At 40.7% G+C, this 19,332-nt stretch overlaps 1 protein-coding gene across 2 annotated transcripts in view; it reads right to left on the bottom strand.

The window, feature by feature from the left end:
• Window positions 1–19,332, bottom strand: part of OCA2 (OCA2 melanosomal transmembrane protein) — a 698,229-nt gene that overhangs the window by 204,460 nt on the left and 474,437 nt on the right. For both annotated transcript variants that reach the window (XM_073614631.1, XM_073614632.1), the window contains 2 exons: window positions 16,103–16,159; window positions 2,115–2,239 (listed from right to left, as the gene is read on the bottom strand). In XM_073614631.1, the coding sequence (XP_073470732.1) occupies window positions 2,115–2,239; window positions 16,103–16,159 (182 nt within the window). The remainder of the gene's footprint in view (window positions 1–2,114; window positions 2,240–16,102; window positions 16,160–19,332) is intronic.

Below are 19,332 nucleotides of genomic sequence, written 5' to 3'. Positions count from 1 at the left end.
TTGCTGATCTGTATTATATAAGCACTTTTAGCCTACTTATAAAAGACTGATATATTTTAAACCATATTGATGCTTTGAAAGACATGTTAGGTTTGTTCTGGTCAACATGCTAATAAAAAACACAGGTATTTAAATATATATTTAGCAAATTACACTCATTACAGCCAAGTAGGTTATTTTTTTTAAACTGTCTATCCATTATATACAGGTTCTGAGATGAGGCATTTGTCCAGCATGTTAAGAGGGAGGGAAAAAAAAAGGATTATACCACAAGTCATATTTTGACAAATTTAAGTCTTGTAAGTTAACATTACTAGCCAGGGGTATAACTAAAAATCCCCCCCCCCCCCCAACAGGAAAAAATGAAAAACACCATTATAAAGACACCCCAAGTACCATGGAAGGTTACAAAGGACTGAAGTGGATGCTGTGTTGATAATGAGGTAAGTGCACGGTGTTTAGAATGAAGTGGCATGCAACAGAAAATGTATAGCACAGCACACAGAGTATGTTTATAAGAAATATGAAATGTACAGACTGGGACACCGTAGGGTATAAACTGCATTAAAGATAAAATGGATCGGCATGGAATATAACATGAATAGCACACCATACAGAAAGACTGTCTGAAATATATAATGCCTAACAGGATTCATAGAATAAGATAGTGTAGGATAACCAACATACACCATGGCATTTAAATTAGGTTGGTGTGGAACAGGGAATGCACACCATGGCATATAAAATAAGGTGGTGCGGAATAGGCAACATATAACATGGCGAATGGAACAAAGTGGTGCAGTGGGACAGACTAAGAAATGTACAGTATGTCAAATGAAAAGAGGCAGTGCATAATAGGGAATGTAAAGCAAAGCATTCAGAAGGAGGCACGCCTGCCAATGAAATCACAGCGCTAGCCAGGAGTATCAGGTATATTGAACGAGTGGTAAGCTGTTCCATTGTCCCTCTGTGGCTGGATTTGTATATTAGCTATGCACTGAATTCTTACTTGCTATGTTGTGCACTTGGATGGGGACTATAGTGTGCTAATAATTATACAAACGTTTGGGTGTGATTTTCAGAGACTGTTGCTTTCACATTTATATTGTGTTGCACTTTATACTTTTGGATATGATTTGGATGTGATTTCAAATGGCTGTTGGACTACACATTTATATGGTTGAGCACTTTATAATATTCGTGTTCATTACAAGATGCATGTAATTCAGACATATTGATGTATTTTTATTTGTCAACTTTTAGTGATCTAATTATCAGGGGGCAGCACTGCACTTTTTTTAGCTATTGCATTTTGTGTAGGGTGAAGTGATATAACTTTTATTGTTAGCTTGCAGCTATTTGTACTTGATTTTTATCATTTGGGTTACTTTTTGTTCACTTTTAAGTTAAGCATGTGTGAAATTGCCCAGGTTATTTTGTTATTAACTCACTTGAGATGGACGATAAGGATTTTCAGGATTAGTATTGTTTGTCATGAATATATATTGTTTCTTGCGATTTTATATTTTGTTGCACACTATTTTGTTACTGATGCAATATGTTTTATAGTATCACCGGGTTTAAATGTTTTCCTATTGAAGCAGTGCAGGACCTGTATTTATTTCTATCAAGTCTGTGAGCTGTTACAGTGGGTCCCAGTGGACCCACTAAAACAGCTGATGGAGGACTGTATAGGGCCACGCTACTCAATTTAACTGCTTATAGGTGGAATGGGCTAGCAAAGATAGATCATCTTCCTTCTCCCCACTGCTTCTCATCCCTGAAGCTCCAACCAGGCTCCCCCCACCTTGTGCCCCATAGCAGTTAGATTGCTTGCTTTGGTAGTAGTTCTCCCAGTGTTACCAAAAGCGTGTGGTCAATCCTAACGCAACACCCTTAAAGGTTCATATATATTCAAGAGCATTATGAAATTATGTCAAATGCAGTTCACATAAATTAGCACTCAACTCCAATAATTAAAATAAAAAAGAAAGCAATATTGTAGTACATAATGTCATTTTAAGACAAATTATAAAGCTGCCTTAAATATACATAGGTCAATGGTTATTGTCTAACTATTGAATGATAAAAGTAAATTTATATATTTAGAGTACCTTATTGTGACTGGAGTAAAAAGCAACATGGTGGTGACATTGTCCAAGAATGCAGAGAGAATAGCAGCAGTAAGACAAAGAATTATTATCATGGGCCACACTCTTCCCTTAGAGAGCCGGTAAGCCTATAAAAAGGAATAGATAAATATGCATGGATATTAAGAGACATCTTACAGTAGCCAAAACGTTTTGAAAAGTATTATATTGTAAACCTGGATTTTAAAGCTAAAAAGCAAAAAGGAACAGATAAATAGTTTACCTTTCTCTCTTTTCAGTGTTAACCCCAAAATATTACTACAGTCAAATATAGGATTTTTTTTGTCCTACTTACCTGTAAAATCCTTTTCTTTGAGGACATCATGGGACACAGAGTCAGGCTAATATTCATTACCTGCTGGGTTATACGTCATCATCAAGTGAATGGACACTGGTAGACCAAAGGTCCTCAGACAGGAGTGATCCCCTATATAACCCCTCTCATACAGGAAGTACTTTAATTTTGTAGCAAGCACTGAATGCTCAAAAAAAAGGAGGGGAGGGGTCTCCATGTCCCATGATGTACTCAAAGAAAAGGATTTTACAGGTAAGTATGACGAAAAAATCCTATTTTCTTTTTCATACATCATGGGACACAGAGTCAGGCTAATATTCATTACCTGCTGGGACGTCTTAGAGAAATAGCCTTGAGGGGAGGGAGACACCCTGCCAAACATTAGCAATCAGAACTTAAACAGCAGCCCGCAGTACACTGTTGCTATAAGCTGAATCCTCGGCTGCTCGAACATCCACTTGATAAAATTTTGTGAACGTATGCACTGAAGACCAGGTAGCATCCTTACAAATCTGAGCCATAGATACCAGATGGCGAAAAGCCCAGGAGGTTCCTACACCCCTGGACGAATGAGCTCTCACCCTAAAGGGAGGAGCTTTATGTTTCAGACCACAGGCCTGAATGACCATTTGAAGGACCCATTTGGCAATGGAAGTGTGGGAAGCTGCCTGCCCCTTCTTGGGTCCTTTTGGTAAAGCAAAAAAAAAAAGTCTGATCCTCGGATCTCTGCAGATCTAGACAAATAAACCTTGACTGCCCGGACAACGTCCTAAGAATGCAGTTGTCTCTCTTCCGTTGAATGGGATTGAGAGAAAAAAGAAAGCAAAATAATGTCCTGATTTAAATGAAAGGCCGACACCACTTTTGGTAAAAAGGATGGAACAGGTCGTAACACGACTGTCATGGTGAAGAATCAAGAATGGTTCCCTGCATGAAAGGGCCGCCAACTCTGACACCCTTCTAGCCGAGGTGATAGCCATCAGGAAGGCTAGCTTGCGTGACAGCAAGTCTAATAGAATTTCCTTAATAGGTTCAAATGGTTGTTTCTGTAACACAGACAGCACCAAGTTCAAGTCCCAAGGACACATAGGTGACTAAATGGGGGAAGCAAACGAGTTGCCCCTTGCATAAAAGGTTTGGATCAGTGAACGGGAGGCTAAAGGCTTTTGGAAGAATACTGATAGGGCCGAAACTTGAACTCTGATTGTACTCAAAGCCATTTGATTTCCACAGCTGACTGTAGAAAAGAGAATTCTGAATTCTTCCAATCACATATTTCCAAGGATGCCATTTTCTGGCTTCACACCAAGCAATATAAGTCTTCCAGACCTTATGATAAATTTTCCTAGTGACAGCTTTTCTAGCATTCACTAGGGTAGACACTACTGATCCTGAGATGGCACGGTCCTTTAACACCCTGGCTTCAATAGCCATGCCATCAAATTTAGAGACTGTAAATTGGGGTGGAATATAGGACCCTGAGACAGTAGATCGGGGCGATGTGAACGCGTGCATGGCCCGTCTATTGTCAGTATCACAATCTCCGGGAACTAGGGCCTTCTGGGCCAGGCTGGTGCCACCAGAATGATTGGAACCCCCTCTCTCCGAATCCTGCGCAAAAAAAAAAAAAAATGTGTAAGGAGAGGAATTGGGGGAAAGCATAAACTAGGGCGTATTGGCTCCATGGAACTACCAGAGCATCTGCTCCAATTGCCAGAGGATCTCTTGTTCGAGACACAAACTGCTGCAGCTTGTTGTTGAACCTGGATGCTAGTAGGTCGGCCTCTGGCATCCCCAACGCTGGCAAATTTCCTAGAACACCTCTGGGTGTAGGGACCATTCCCCTGGGCAGATCTGCTGGCAGCTGAGATAATCTGCCTTCCAGTTCTCTACTCCCGATATAATTGGCACACGTCCCTCTGCCCAGGCTAGTATGTAATTCACCTCCTTCAGAGCTGAACGACTCCTGGTACCTCCTTGGTGGTTTATATAGGCCACTGCCATGGCATTGTCGGACTGAACCCTGATGGGGCAGTCCTGAAGCTCCACCATCCAGGACTGTAGGGCCAGATGAACTGCCCGTAATTCTGGGACATTGATGGGCAGGGTCTGCTCTATCCCTGACCATTTGCCCTGAGCTGTGAGCCCATCTAGGGTCGCTCCCCAGCCTGAGAGACTGGCATCTGTAGTCAGTACTCTCCATGTTACTGGGAGAAAGGATTTTCCCCTTCGCAGGTTCTGATCCTGCAACCACCAGTTTAGGCTTAAGCATGCCTGAGGAGATAAGCACATTGGATAATCCAGGGCTTTTCTTCCTCTGTTCCAAGTCAACAAGATGTCTTCTTGTAAGGGCCTGGAATGGAACTGGGCATAGGGCACTGCCTCGAAGGAGGATACCATCCTCCCTAGAAGACTCATACAGAGCCGAATAGAGGGTTGTCTGGTGCTCCTTATCTGACGCACCTGATCCTTCAGGGTACAGATCCTTATGGGTGACAAGAATACTCTTGCTTGGACTGTGTTTAGGATCAGACCTGGATCAGAGCTGGTCCTAAGGCTGACTTTTCTGTATGATCCAGCCTAAGCTTTTCAAATACTACAGTGTGTATATTATGCTCTGTTCTAGAGCTTGTACTGAGTGATCTCTGAGCAGCAGGTCATCCAGATACCCGAGAACACTGGATCTTAGAAACCTGAGAGGTGACCCACTCGGCCTGAATTGTTGTTTTCCAAATGTCCGTAAAATGCAGCAGCCTTCCCCCCACCCGATGGAGTGGGGGCGAACCCTCAAAAGGAGGGCTTGGTGCTGGGTTTAGAAGAATTTTGGACCCAGGGCTTTCTGACCTTGGCCTTGCCCCTGGCCCTAATGGCCTTGTAGCGGCGGAACCTTCCTGACGCTGAGACAAGCAGGAAGCAGACCCTGGGTTTTTAAACGAGGGAAGTGTGGTGCTTTTCTTCCCAGGAAGTAGAGAACTCTTCGCTCCGGAAATCTTTTGGATATATTTATCCAAGTGATCACTGAATTAACGTTCCCCATGAAACCGGAAACCTGCCAATAACTTTTTACAAGGAAGCTCGGCTGACCAATTCTTAAGCCATAAAAGTCTGCCCATATGTACAAGCAAGAGAGCCATACAAGAAACCTGCTGTATTGAATCCTTTAAAGCATCAACAGCAAAACACAGCACTCGAGGAATACTGTATCTGTCTTACTTTCAGGCAGATCATCTTCCTGGTTAGGCCTAACAGCAGGCTGAATAGCTGAACTCGCCAAAGAAAAAGGAAGCCTTTAATAATAACTCCAATTTCTTGTCAACAGGGTCTTTCAAGCCCTGTGCTTTATCTACCGGACAAGTTCTTGTTTAAGGAAGAGACTGCTACCTCTACGGCTGGTATGCTCCTTCTTTTAACAAACTTTTCATCCATGGGATATACTGTAAAAGGGAAAACCTCTTAGGAGGAACAAAAGTCCTGTCAGGGTGTTCCCAATCAGCGCACACCGCCTGTTCCGACAGGGTATGTAGAGGGAAAGTGCGTGCAACCTGAAGAGGCCTCAGAGTTCCCAAAGAGGACCAGGGGGCTCAGTCACCTCTGCAAGAGATGTAAATGTGAAAGTGTAACGCTATAAAACCTAAACAGACTAAAAATTAGTAAATCAGTGTCTTAAACCTGAATTAAAAATTAAATTAAAAATAAGAATAAAATAAAAGCAAAAATAAAATAAAAGTAAAAATAAAATATGAAAATATAATAAAATAAAAATTTCGGTGAGAAAATTCACAGTACAAAAATTCTTATAGATATGGTGTTATCATATCTTGTGCTAAATATACTGTGCAAAATATACAATACATTGAATATGTGCAAAACTGATGAAATGTTGTTTCACCAGTTTTGCACACATTCAATGTATTGTATTTTATTCTTATTTTTAATTCAGGTTTAAGACACTGTCTCATTTTCAGTCTGTTTAGGGTTTATAGCGCTACACTTTCACATTTACACTTATTGCTTGGGTCTATAGCTGTGTTGGCTGCTGTTTTACCCACACCATACGCAGTGCTGTATTTCTTTTTCCATATACCTCTGCAAGAGGCAACTTAAAGGCAGAACGAACCATTTCGGTCAGTGTCAGGATCAAAAGCCTGTGCAACTGAGAGGCAGACATCGACTGGATATCTCCTTGTCCAGATTGCGCGGAAGCATACTCATCTGCCGGGCACTCCACCGAATCCTGAGCTTTAAGCTCTTCCCCATACTCAACCCATTCCTGCTCCAGACTAGGAGACTCCGGGGAGGGGGATCTGTCATGCTTCCTTCCACCCTGCGGGATGGAGGTAATCATGCCAGCAATCCATTGCTCTAAACCGGCTAGGGCTAAGGACAGTTCATCCTTAGTGATAAAGGGTGAAGCAGCAGCGTTGACTGTAGGCACAATACCAGATAATCGCAGAGGCTCAGATTGCCGGGAAGACTCTGGTCCTTCAGGGGATACAACACTATGGATACGACTAGGAACTACTGAGGACATAGATGTGCCCTTCCCTGTGGTGTTAGTCCCACTACTCTTTTTGGAAGACATTTAATAGCCACAAACAAAGAGTACTTGGGTGTAGTATTAAAACACCTCAGAAGGGAGACCCTTTAATAGGGCTCACCAAGCCCCTATGCAACAATCCTGCTAAGCACATTTAGCCTGCCAAGCAACACCTGGTAACTCACATGACTCACATAAGGAAAAATGGACCACTGCAAGTGTCTGTTCAGAGCCTGCTCTGTGTCCTACAACAGCCTTCTGGAAGCACCACATCCTTGGCCTACACAGCTTAAAATAAGATGGGTGTGCGCTGGAGCATTCTGTGCATGTGCACGGTCCTGGCAAATGGGCGTGACTGTATTTGCATATGATGCAAATCTTCATGCGCCCAAAGGCTACAGCGCATGTGCGGCGAAGCCGCGTGCACCATGGCCACCAAACACACTGCCAGCCCAGCGGCACTCTTGTGAGCACACATAAAAACAGGTAAATACAGGTAAAAAACAGGTAAATACAGGTAAAAAAAAACAGCCAGACACAAGCAAAAAAAGATACACTTTGCAAACACCCACAGCTAGCCCAAAACTCCACTGTATGGTCACCGCACACAGGTGTCCAGGTTTTAGCTAGCTTGACTGATAATTACAATCACTGGGACACCCCACAATAATAAAAATAAAGGGGTTTCACTTACCCGTCCAGGCGCAGGGCCACTTAGAAACTAAGGGCCCAATCTTCACAGCGGGTTCCTGTCACTTGGACCTTCAAGGACTGGGTACCCTTTTCATGTTTAGGGTCCACTTCCTTGGACCTGTATAGCACCCTGCAGGAAATGCCTTAGTGCTGTAGTGTCCAGGATTTCCACTCCGCAGGGTCCAGCGCTCGGAGGCCACATTATAGGCAAAACCTCGCATGATCTTAAGTCTTCCTTGCGAGGCTTAGGTACCATTTATATATCCCCCTATATAACCCCTCCCATACAGGACGTACTTTAGTTTTTTACCAGTGTCTGCAAGGTGGATAGCATGGTTTGTTTGAGCTCTCTGAGCTCCAGGTCTCTAGTCCCACAAATGGTTCCAAAATGAATCAAGGGATTGACCGATCGGATCCATTTGAAACAGGCTTTTATGTTTTGGACGCACTTGTAGAGCATTACACGTACGGGTAGGTGAGCACATTAGTAATATCAAAAGAGGAGTTAAAACCCATAGTGTATCCAGGCATTTTAGAATGTGTCACCAACGAGACCCTAAATGCCTGAAGTTTTGCGATATTGAGAAGGTCCCCAGACATTGGAGAGGAGGTCATTACATTCGCCAACTGAGTCGCAGAGAATCCTACTGGATTTATGAGCCCAAAGTGATGTCATCTGCAGGGATGAATGTCGACTTTGACCTCAATTGCTTTATTTCCAATAGATGAGTGATATTTTCGCTTTTTTTTTTTTAATGTAGGATTTTTATGAATTTTTTTACTTATTTTTGTATCAATTTCCATTGTACATTTATTTATAATGTTTTTTGAATCATTAAGATGGTCGTGGTTTGATGTCACTCTAAATTTTACATTTATTTTATATTAGTTTTGGGGTAGAGTATCCTTTTATTATGGTATGTTTTTTTCTTTTATAAGAATTGAGATGGGTGCGCACTATGTTAAATATACTTATAAGGATTTAATGGTCTCCTATTTATCAATTTTAAAACAGCGCCAGTCTTATTGACATATGCATTTTTTTTTGTATTTTTTTTTGTATTTACACATTTTTATCTCCGTCTTCTAATCCATCCCATTTTATGGCTCCCCTGGTGGTTAGTGGAAGTTTTTTCTTTGTGATACTAGCTGTTATTAGGCCACTGTATCCGGGAGCCTAATTAGTGGATTAATGGTTACCATGACACTATTTAAACAATGCGGGCCGTCGACGTGTATCCTTGCCGCATGCTGATGAAGTCCCGCCCACGGACGTAACATGTACGGGGGTCAGGAGTCACGTGTGACGTCACCCGTGGCCATCTTGGTGGTTTATTTACGTGTTTGTCCGCCGGCACTCGGTTCTGAGTGAGGCTAAATGTGAGTTTATTTACTTATATTTTTTATCAATAAAAATTAAGACAGAGCACTAGATTCTTCTCCCTCGGTTTTTATGCTGTGGAGCACCTAAAGTTTAACCAAAGTGTGGATTTGAAGACGTTATCCAGAGTGTATTTTACCTGGTGATCTGCTTTCTGCTTATTGCTTTGTGACTTGTCTCAAGTCGAATCCATGAGGTAAGAGACCAGCTTTACCCGTGGTGGAGGGATCACTATCACTGGATGTATCGTCTTACTCTTCACTGCACCGTACAGAAATAAGATTTGTGCTGTTCCCACATGCACCTATCTGGACTTTTGGATTTATTTAATTTTTTAGGAATTATTATAGACATTTAGAATTGCGCTGCACTGTTTCCATTTTACATGTCTATTTGAGGTATTATTTGAGTTGACCTTGAGTGCTAGCTTGCATTTCGTATTCATTTTATTTTATGTGTGTCAGCGCTGAATATCCTTTCATTTTTGTTATATAGGGGGATCACGTCCTGTCTGAAGACCTTTGGTCTACCAGTGTCCATTCACCTGATGATGAAGTATAACCCAGCAGATAATGAATATTAGCCTGACTCTCTGTCCCATGATGTATGAAATAGAAATATATTTTAAAAAAATCTATATGTTGTTTCACATCATGTAAGCAACAGGTGCTGTTCAGCGTCTCAAACTAATAATGTGCATAAAGCTGCAACAATAAAATTGGTTTCTTAAAACCAATCATGCCATGCTGGGAACAAATAATTGTCAATTTAAAAGCCACAGAGAAAACATCTCAAAATCTGAACCATTTCTCATTGTATGCTAGCTACTTATCTCACCTTAAAAAGTGTGCAATGTAAAGATCAATCTCATAAATTAACTTATTGTCAAAGTTTTTTTTTTACCTACAGGATGTATCCAGTTTCATCTTGAACATGTATCAGCACCGTGGGACTTTAATCACCACAAGCCAAGGGTCCTGGGTTTGCGATAGATTTTAGCTTCCTGGCTCCTGCACAGAGAGCCTTGCCTTTGAACTTTTTTGTGTGTTCTGACTAGGGGTGAGCCAAACACCCCCCCCCCCCCGGTTTGGTTTGCAGCAGAACATGTGAACAGGCAAAAAATTTGTTCTAACACCGTTAAAGTCTATGGGACACGAACATAAAAAATCAAAATTGCTCATTTTAAAGGCTTATATGCAAGTTATTGCCATAAAAAGTGTTTGGGGACCCGGGTCCTGCCCCAGGGGATATGTTTTAATGCAAAAAAAAAGTTTTTAAAAATGGCTGTTTTTTTGGGAGCAGTAATTTTAATAATGCTTAAAGTGAAACAATAAAAATTAAATATTCCTTTAAATATTGTGCCTGGGGGGTGTCCTTAGTATGCCTGTAAAGTAGCGCATCTTTCCCATGTTTATAACAGTTCCACAGCAAAATGTCATTTCTAAAGGAAAAAATGTAATTTAAAACTGCTTGCGGCTGTAATGTATTGTCGTATCATGGCAATTCAGGTCTGGTATTGGTATTAAGGGGAACCCCGCACCAAAATTTTTTAAAAATGGCGTGGGGGTCCCCCAGTCACTATATACTCTGAACAGCAGTATATATACACTATACGGCCTTCCCTATATACTCTGCAGAAAATTGGGCCATAGGAGTTGGTGGTACCAGAACACTGTAAACCCTCACAGATACTCTTGTTGGGCGCTGAAATGGGCCCTGCTCTGAAATATATCAAAAGTTGTAATTGCATGCCCCTGTTAAACAGGGGCAGAAAAATTGGGCCGTGGTAGTGCCACAACACTGTAACGCCTCACAAATACTCTTGTTGGGCGCAGGAGCAGGCCCTGCTGTGAAACATGACTGCCAGTTTGTCCTTCTGTCCTTCTGTGGCGCCCCTCTCTCTAGGCTCATGTTACTCCCTTCCTTAACCTGGGAACCAACATCGGAGCCTTCAAATCACTGCGCATCCTCCAGCAGCATATAAATGACTCTGGTCGAATAATTCTGGGGACTCCTCCATGCATGATGGTGGGGCTACAGAAGAAGTGACTGGACAAGGAGCTGGTGGAATAGGCCGCTTTGGCAGCTGCATTGGAAGGCAAACTACTCTGAGCCTGGGTGACAGAGGATGGGGACGGCTTCATTATCCACTCCACCAAATCTTCTGCATGTTGTGGCTCAATAACACAGCCAGCAGCAGCAAAAAAAGACAAGACAAGCGTGCCCCACGGCCACTTGCAGGGGATGCACCATGCCTATGACCACCACTGTTGACTGTAGACACAGAGGCTGCTTGCCCTATTTTACTGGCCTGTGTCTGCCTCTCCTTTGTGGCCCTCCGGACATGATGTATTTTTTGTTTGGCAACACCACACTGTATTAGATACTGTGTACACCACCTGAAGTGTATTAGAATGTGTAAACTGCCTGCACTGTATTAGCAAATGTACACCACAGAATGCACTATTGAGATATATATATATATATATATATATATATATATCTCTCCAAGGGGTGAGGTGCACATCAGACAGTAGATTGTTCTCTTAGCAATCAAGCCCTCACACAGGCTGCGATATACAGAAAATTCTGATGGGATTGCTGCACAAATATCTTTATTTAGAAAAAAGTCATCAAAAAGACATCAATACGACATCCTTGACTTTTTTTCTAAATAAAGATATTTGTGCAGCAATCCCATCGGAATTATATATATATATTTATATTGCCTGCACTGACTGAATATCGAGTAAACACTGAATATATATATAGTCTATGCTAAATGCAGAGTATTGCATTTGGGACAAACGAACACCCGATGTTAGAGTCAAACTTACGCTTGACTCGAACCGTGGGCTCATCCCTAGTTCTGACCCTTGTCAAGCCTCTGGTTTATCCTATCTACCCTGACCCAAGCCTTACCTCTGATTGTTTCCGTTTACCCCGAGCAACTGATACATTATTAGTTGCCTCCTGCTCTGACCTTTGCCTGGAGAATGGATGTGTTACTAATTGCCACCTATTACTGATTGCCACCTGCCCTGAACTTTGCCTAGATAACATACACTACTGATTGCCCCCTGCCCTGCCCTTTTCCTGGATAATGGATATGGTACAGATTGCAACCTGCCCTGAACTTGGCCTGGATAACAAATACGCTGTTTATTGCTATTGGTCCTAAACTTTTTTCCTGGATAAGTGTGCCGATTGCCGCCAGTCCTTATCTTTGCTGCTAGAGCCAGCCCAGACTACTGCAAGCTTGGCATTCAGCTAGTCACTAGTCTTGATTGGTTCCTGCATACTGCCCTACCTTGATCCATTATGTATCCTAAGGCCATCTGACAGTACTTAAACACTCTGTCTGGTTTGTTGGGAAGCATCGGAGTTCTGCAAATATAACAACACACCCCAAGTCATCCAAATACCGGTAAACATACTAACCTTAGTGGGAAGGCAGCTGCTGAAGAAGAAACTAATCAAAGCTTCACTATTTTTGCAAAACAGGATGTGAACGGGTAAACCTTAAAGCCTGCTGCTCAATGTTTTAATCCTATTTCATATCCAACTTTGGCAATCCTCTATATAGTGGGAAAAATTACTAGTTCCCTAGCTTAAAGTGGACCTGAACATAAATACTCCAGAGCTGCTGTCTTATATGCAACATCTAGAAATGGGTACTGCTTAGGCACAATAAACATGAAAATTTTTTTCTTGAGTTCATCAGAAAAGAAAGAGCAATACTCTTCATGACTATTAAACCAAGTAAAATTTAGTTCACTGAATGTTTGCCAAACAAAAGAAAAACTGCAAACCAAGAACACCGTGCTCGAACCCCTATGGAAGCTGAATCTCATTATTTTGGCCTTTTTCAGGTTCAATTTGCAAGCTTCTGGTTAAAAAAAAGGGCATGGGTAGCTGAGCACTGCCATGTAAGACATGTGCTAATGCAAAAAAAAAAAAAAACTTGACAGTGAGTGGATCTTTTTAAAAAGCTTAAAGTTTGAGAGGGGAATGTCTGGGCCGCTGACAATCATGGCCGCCTTTCATATATCTACCCGTTGCAATGACAGGCATTCACACTCCCACCTCTGCCTTTGGAACAGCCTCTTGCTATTCATCAGGATTATAATCGAGAGGAAAAAAAAAAAAAAAGCCACCATGCCAGCTGACGGATTTCTTCTCCAAACCTGATGCAGAAAACAGCCAAGATGGCGCTGAAACAGACCCAAGAAGCACTGCCTGCCTGTCTGCAGATACAGTGAACTCAGCGGTGGCTGCAGAGGATGATCACTCAGATCTTACTTCTCCCATGAAAGATTTGGCTAAAAGGCCTGCCACATCACTATTACAGTAACCTAATACAAAGGCTCTTGTAAGTAAATGACAAATTTTGTTATCTTGCACCATTTTGCCTGAGATTCATGAATCTAGCAATTTATTAAAAGAACTTCCAGCTCCAGACACACCAGCCTCGGCATTTCAGCTTAAACAAATGCTACTGACATGTCATAAAAGCTTTTCAGTTTGATTCACAAAAGTCTGTTATTCATATCCAGATTTAAGTTCCTCATACGGCAGAACGTACTACCTGGTATTTCACTTTGTTTGTTGGTTTGTTGTTTATATTTATTCTTGACAGGTTACACTACCCACTAGATTTTTGAATTTTTACAATTTTTGCCTAACTGTAGGTCTCAGTTTAAAACTGAACTTTACTTACTGTTTAACTTGGAAAAAATAATGTTCTTTAGCAAGGAACATACATTCCATATTATTAGTTATGGCATGAAAAGGAGTGTGTGTGCTCTAAATTGCTTCCAGCATTGCTATGGTTTCTTCTTGCCTGAAACTGCCATTTTGCTGAAACCCAGAGCCCCTGAGCAGCAGTTAGGCTGTCAGCAGATTGGCTTCCAATGACTCATTTTAGGCTCAATGCCGAGAGGGCCACTGAGCATTTGTAGAACAGGATGAGACTGTATTACTGGATTTTAAACAGTATAGGCACTTATTTTTCATGTTTTACATAGCTATATCTGAAAAATGGGCCGGCATTAGGTGAACTACCAGGACTTAATTATCTGACTAAAGTTTATCTTTAAGAGCACTGTACTTTAATGCATTCTCTACTAACTTTGCAACTCCAAGCATTTTTCTCTCAGGTAGAAAACAACTTTTATAAATCCCAAAGGCCCTAATAGCCTTTACATAGGCTCTACCATGTGGAGAGAGGCATGCTCAGCCAACCACGTGGTAAAATAAGGGTTTTACTTTTTTTTTTTCCCCTCACAAATTCTGATAAAAAATCCAAAAGGTGTTATTGATTGCAAACACATGTTGGGCTTTTGCCTCTATTCTTCCTTCTGCTGGGTGATTTTGAAGGCCATAGCCGACAATTTAATCGTTTTAGTTAACCTACACGCTCCCAATTTACATCAAAAATCTATTTTTTTCACAGCCTTCTTTTGAAAGATTTAATAGTACTCTCAGGCCATCTAATGTCCTCTGTTTTAGAAACGGAGGATCTGTATGATGCATGGAGATGTCTTTATGACAATGAGTCCCATTAGAAGATTGATTTATTCTTTTTTGATAAAATCACCTTTTAACATAATTTATCAGAGGCAGAAATTGGCAGATCATGCTCCTATTTCCATAGACATATTTCACATTCTATTTACATTCTATTCACATTCTATTTACCAAAAATTGTCTGCTTAACCAACATGAGTATCTGCTCAAAAAAAATTGAAACTCGCTTTTTTTCACCCAAGCTAATAAAATGGGAGCATTTTTAGGAAAATAGTTCAAATACAAACATGTGAAATCCAACATTTGTTCTTTAACAATCTTGGGGGTGGAATTACCAATCCCTTAGAAAGGTCTAATTCTTTTAGCAAAGTTTTAGGACTCAATATATTCCCCTGACTTCCGCCCTCCTACAGGTACACAAATCAATTTCATTTAAGCTTCCCAAGATCTCCCCTGAGCAATTAGTGCTTCTTTGTAAGCCCTTTACTGCTAAAGAATTGGATGAGGTACTTTGCGAACTTTCTTTTTATAAATCCCCCAGGCCTGGATGGGCATACAAATGAATTTAAAACATTTGTGAATATTTTTATCTCCTTATTGATGTGCAATAGTAAATCAAGCAGCTACTACAGGTCCTATCCCTAAAGATTCTCTAGAAGCTCTTATTGCTCTCCCTAAACAAGGGAAACAACCTACTGATCCTGCACGCTTTTGGCCCCGTTACGGGTATAAAGTTATTCACTAAACTCCTAGCTAATAGGTTGTGACCTCTTATACATAGACTGATACATCTGGACCACATCACATTTATTAATGGCCACTCAATGACACTAGTGATCACTGAATTCTCTCTCTGCTTTTGTCAAACACAGAGAAGGCTGGGGATATTTTAGACTTGTTCTACAAAAATTTGGCATCGGATTTCTTCGAGAATGCTTTCTTAGCATTGGAAACTGACCCTAGTGCTAAAGTGTGGCTTTCGGGTATGCTTTCAGACCCGTTTTTTGATAAAACGGCATCAGACAAGAATAGTGCCTTGCATAGTGCAGAAGAACCGACCCTGTGGTAGGCCTCCAGTGTGACCCACATGTGGCACCCAATGGGGGAGGAAACAGGGGAGGTACCATAGGCCTGCCCCCCACCACCACTAACAAACGAGGGAGCCATCCATTTAGAGCACCGTGCCAGGATTGTGACTCGCGTGCACGTGTGTGAGAGCGACTTCATTGCAGCCCAGCCAAACAACCGAAACCCGAAAGGAAGACTAGGTGAATATGGAAGCCTTGTCAGTGGTGACAGTATGCTACTGGAGGGATCTAATTGCAGGTAAGTGTCAAAATGTGCTAGTATGCAATGTATACTAGCACATTATGACATTAACCTGCAGGGGAACATTTGTTTTTTGTTTTAAGAGTTAAATACTGCTTTAAGAGAATCAGGAACTGCTAAAAACCTATGCAATAGAATGTATTAAAAGCATTAAATTAACCTTCCCCATAAAAATGTGGTCTACTTACTTTAACAGCACAGTAGTCAAAAAATCCAGTTTCTGAGAACACTGCCACCAAGATCATCTGAAAACAAAGATAAAAACATGTAATTCTGGAAAATGGTAGCTCTAGGCTTTGCACCTTTATTTTAGAGGATGCAAAGGAACTGGGTCATATAAAAACCTATTTGGTGTACTTGTTGGGAATAAGTCTCTCAGTATTTTTTTCTCTTTTTTAGGAGATAACGTAGCAAGAATGATGTGCTGCTAACTGGGTGATAGAATTAATTAGCATGGTGGGGGAAAAAAATGAATATTTGTAGTAGCTGGTGATAAAGAAAACTAAGCGTTTTAAAAAAAAGTAAAAATGATTGTCACATGATTGGATGAAACAGTGTTATTTACTTATTCGATATACCAACGGTGTCAATTTTATATTCCCTACAATTACACAGAATTTTAATTTCTGGGGGCTTTTTTCCAGTGTCTTATTAACAAAGCGTGGTAAAACGTTGGTCATTGAAAAAAAAAAAAAAAAAAAAAACCATTACATTTTTCAGAAGAAGATTTCTTGTATACACTATAGCTTGTTTTACAACTGACAAGTTTCAAGACAAATTTTGAGTCAAAGACTGACTGCATCTCTGCTGGATGTCTGCAGAGACTTTAGGAATAACGCAGGGAGGCAGAGACTGCAGGTATGCTGTGAAGAGGCAGTCAAAGACTGAATTCATGATGCAGGGAGGCTGTGCAGAAAGGCAGTCACACTGCAGGCATGCCGCAGGGAAGTAGTCAGAGACCACAGGCGCACTTTAGAGAGGTAGCCAGAGACTGAAGGCATGCTGTAGAGGGGCAGAGATTTTAGGAATGCTGCAGGGATGCAGTCAGTAGACATGTGCAATTCGTTTAGTTCCAAATTCGTTTAACGAATTTAGACAAATTAGTTAATTCAGAAATATCCAAATTTTTCCAAATATTCGAAAATTTGGAAATGTGAAAATTCGGAAATTTGAAAATTCGGAAATCCAAACATAAGAACAAAAATCTGAAAATTCAAAAACTCGAAAATCTGAAATAACTAATAATAAACTATTACTAACTATTAAATTATAGGTATTGAAATTTCCTTTCAAATTTGGCTGTTAGTGAACGTAACAAATACGAATTTATCCAAAGTTACAAATTATCTGTAATAACGAATACCATATCTAAACGAATGGAACGTAATAAATGAATAATAAAAACAACTTATTATTATTAATAATTATTATTAACTTTTGTTCCATTTGTTTAGATGCCGCATTCTTTATTTCAAATTCATAACTTTAGATAAATTTGTATGTGTTACTTTCGCCAAGAGCCAAATTTGAAAGGAAATTCCAATACCAAAATTTTTATTGTTATTTCGAATTTTTGGATTTTCGTTCTAATTTTCAGATTTTTGAATTTACAAATTTCCAAATTTTTAGAATTTTTGAATTTCCGAAAAAACAAATGAAAATGAAAACAAATTTTTCAGCAGCGCACATGTCTAGCAGTCAGAATGTGTGCACACTTGCAAGGAGGTGGTCAGGGACTAAGGGCATGTTGTGAAGAGGCAATCAGAATGAAGGCATGCTGCCAAGAGGCATACAGAGACTGCAAGCATAATTCAGGAAATTAGTCAGACTACAATCAGACTAAAGGCATGCTGCTGGGAGGCAGTCAGAGAGAAGGCATGAAAGGTGCATGAAGGCAGTCAAATACTGCAGGGAAAAAAAAAAAAAAATACAGACATGCTGCAGGACGTCAGAATGTGTGAACGCTTACAAGAACGCAGTTAAAAAACTGAGGGATGGCAGTCAGACTAGAGGCATGTTGTGAGGAGGTAAGCTAGACTGCACTAATGTTTTGGAGGAGGCAAAACATTAGTGCGTACATTGCAGGAAGGCAGTTAGAAACTGTGGGCACTATGCATGGACACTATTGTTGTAAGCTTCTCAAAAAAAAAAACCACACACAATAACATGATCTGAGAACACCATTGCTTTACCTTTTGCAATGGGTAATTTGGGAAACTTTAATGCCTGGCTATCACTCTTTAGGCTTCCATTAGGATATGGCTAACCAGCTTAAATTGGGTATTGGTGTAAGCACTTTTTTTTTTGCTTTGTTTTTGTTTAACAATGCTTTGTACAGATCCTTGTGAAAAGATACACCAGTAACTGTATATAGTTACATAGTAGGCAAGGTTGAAAAAAAAAAAAAGACACAACCTATGTGTGTGATTATATGTCAGTATTACATTGTATATCCCTGAATGTTGTGGTCGTTCAGGTGCTTATCTAATAGTTTTTTGAAACTATCAATGCCCCCCCACTGAGGCCACTACCTGTGGAAGGGAATGCCACATCCTTGCCGCTCTTACAGTAAAGAACCCTCCGCGTAGTTTAAGATTAAACCTCTTTTCTTCTAATTTTAATGAGTGGCCATGTGTCTTGTTAAACTCCCTTCCGCAAAAAAGTTTTAGATTATTGTGGGGTCACCAGTATGTTATTTGTAAATACTCACCCTATGGTCCATACCAACTGACCTTATTTTGTACAGTAAACGTTTATAGGGGAACTGTGTCAAATGCTTTTGCAAAATCTAGATACACCACGTCTACTGGCCTTTTATCTAGATCAGTGTTTCTCAACTCCAGTCCTCAAGGCGCCCCAACAGGTCATATTTTCAGGATTTCCATTATTTTGCACAGGTGATTTGATCGGTTGCACTGCCTTAATAATTACCACAGCTGTTTCATCTGAGGGAAATCCTGAAAACATGACCTGTTGGAGCGCCTTGAGGACTGGAGTTGAGAAACGCTGATCTAGATGGCAACTCACCTCCTCATAGAAGGTTAGATTGGTTTGGCAACAATGATTCATGAATCCATGCTGATTACTGCTAATGATACAGTTTTTCATTACTAAAACATTGTATATAGTCCCTTATCATCCCCTCCAAGAGCTTGCATACTATTGATGTTACGCTAACTGGTCTCTAATTCCCAGGGATGTATTTTGGGCCCTTTTTAAATATTGGTGCTACATTGGCTTTTCTCCAATCTGCTGGTACCATTCCAGTCAGTAAAAATTAGGAACAATGGTCTGGCAAATACTTGACTGAGTTCCCCAAGTATCCTCGGGTGCAAGCCATCCGGTCCCGTGATTTAGTAATGTTAAGTTTCCCAAGTCTAATTCTGTCCTCTGTTAGCCATGAGGGTGCTTCCTGTGA

Source organism: Aquarana catesbeiana, linkage group LG02 (assembly GCF_042186555.1).
Source record: "Aquarana catesbeiana isolate 2022-GZ linkage group LG02, ASM4218655v1, whole genome shotgun sequence".
Taxonomy (NCBI): domain Eukaryota; kingdom Metazoa; phylum Chordata; class Amphibia; order Anura; family Ranidae; genus Aquarana; species Aquarana catesbeiana.
This window is presented reverse-complemented; position numbering and strand designations above follow the sequence as displayed.